This window comes from Chiloscyllium plagiosum, chromosome 23 (assembly GCF_004010195.1).
Source record: "Chiloscyllium plagiosum isolate BGI_BamShark_2017 chromosome 23, ASM401019v2, whole genome shotgun sequence".
Classification (NCBI taxonomy): Eukaryota; Metazoa; Chordata; class Chondrichthyes; order Orectolobiformes; family Hemiscylliidae; genus Chiloscyllium; species Chiloscyllium plagiosum.
The window spans coordinates 36,874,310-36,876,133 of NC_057732.1; the positions used below are offsets into that span (position 1 = coordinate 36,874,310).

The 1,824-nt window shown below is 39.1% G+C and overlaps 1 protein-coding gene across 3 annotated transcripts in view; it reads right to left on the minus strand.

The window, feature by feature from the left end:
* Window positions 1–936: 936 nt before the first annotated feature.
* Window positions 937–1,824, minus strand: part of zgc:77752 (uncharacterized protein LOC393862 homolog) — a 38,297-nt gene continuing 37,409 nt past the window's right edge. For all 3 annotated transcript variants that reach the window (XM_043713937.1, XM_043713939.1, XM_043713940.1), the window contains exon 12: window positions 937–1,121. In XM_043713937.1, the coding sequence (XP_043569872.1) occupies window positions 966–1,121 (156 nt within the window). In that variant the 3' untranslated portion in view covers window positions 937–965. The remainder of the gene's footprint in view (window positions 1,122–1,824) is intronic.

Below are 1,824 nucleotides of genomic sequence, written 5' to 3' on the forward strand. Positions count from 1 at the left end.
GCTCAGACAAGAGTTTCAGGTATTTGACCCAGCGACAGTGAATAAAGATCCAAATTAGTTCCTCTTTAAGAGGAATTTACAGGTGGTGGTGGTTCTTATGAAGTTCATGGTTTAAGAAGATGCAGTTGAATGAGGCATCACAAGTTACTTTAGTGCATCTTGCAGACTGCATAGTTTGGGAAGATATTCTTCTTACCCAGGGCTCAGGTTCTGCTGTTGTAGAATTAGATATTGGGAAAAAAAGATGTGACCTTCAGCCAACTTATGGAACTGACCAATTACACTGAACTGAAGAAAACTTACTTAAGAGTTGAATCGTGAGCAACAGATAAGAGGGAAGGATTACTCACTGAACAACTGAAGAGAAACATTGTTTATTCAGGATAATGATTAATTGAACTGGCTTCAACTTTGAATGTGAAGCAATGACAGACTTACTTAATAAAATGCAACTCAGGCAAAATTCATGCAGCTAAGCTATGTCATTAAAGCATGCAGCAAATACACAGATATAATTACATTGTAATGTTCCTCCCTTTTTTTCTCACTATCCTTACCCTGCACCCCAAATTTCCTTCATGGTCTTACCATCTTTAGTCCCATTGCATTGTGCAGGTGATAGTAATCTAATGCATTCTACATCTCTCATGAGATGTACACCACTGAAATTGAGAATCTTCCTGGTTGTTAACCTAGAATTCAGAACCAGTTAGAGCAATGAAATCATAATGAACAAAAATCCTTCTTTCTCTGAGCCTATCTTCAGCAACAATCAGAGGGGTACAGAGAAACAGTCCGACCCATATCCCAGGATGTTAACTGCCTCAGTTCAATAGTCATCTAACTCTAGCTACTTTCTACCCACTTTCTCTCACCTTCTGCCAAACACTTACTGACAAATACCACCTTATATTTGACAGTAATTGGTGAAACTTATGGGGTTTAAAACAGAATTTTTTTAATTTTCATTTGCTCTTGCCTCCATGCAAGGATATCTTCACCACTGTTGTTGTTTTCACCACCCCCTTGTTGAAGAGGTAATGTGAGCGTTTTTCTCTGACGATCGTTTTCAGTTTCTGCGACAATGCAGTGAAATGCGATGACACATCCTCTGCACAGCTCTGAAATAATAAGGTAAATCAATATCATCCACCACGGAGCTTTCAGATAAAAAGACAATAAAGACTTAGATTGAAGATCAAAAGGTGAAGGATCAAGGATATTTTAAAAATTGTTCATGGGATGTGGGCTTCATTGGCTAATTGCCCAGATGGCAATTAACAGTTGACCACAGTGCTGTGGCTCTGAGTCACATGTAGGCCCGACCAGGTAAAGATAGCAGATTTCCTTCCTTGAAGGTTATTAGCCAACCAGATGTGTGTTTATGACAATCAACTGTGGACTAATTGTCAATATTAGACCAAATTTTTATTTCAAAATTTTACTGATTTCAAATTTCACCATCTGTCCTAATAAGATTCAAAACCTACATCACCAGAACTTTACACTAGGTGTAGTGGACAGCGAAGAGAGTTACTTCAGATTACAACAAGATCTGGACTAGATGGGCCAATGGGCTGAGAAGTGGCAGATGGAGTTTAATTCAGATTAATGCGAGGTGCTGCATTTTGGGAAAGCAAATCTTAGCAGGACTTATACACTTAATGGTAAGGTCCTAGGGAGTGTTGCTGAACAAAGAGACCTTGGAATGCAGGTTCATAGCTCCTTGAAAGTGGAGTCACAGGTAGATAGGATAGTGAAGAAGGCGTTTGATATGCTTTCCTTTATTGGTCAGAGTATTGAGTACAGGAGTTGGGAGGTCAT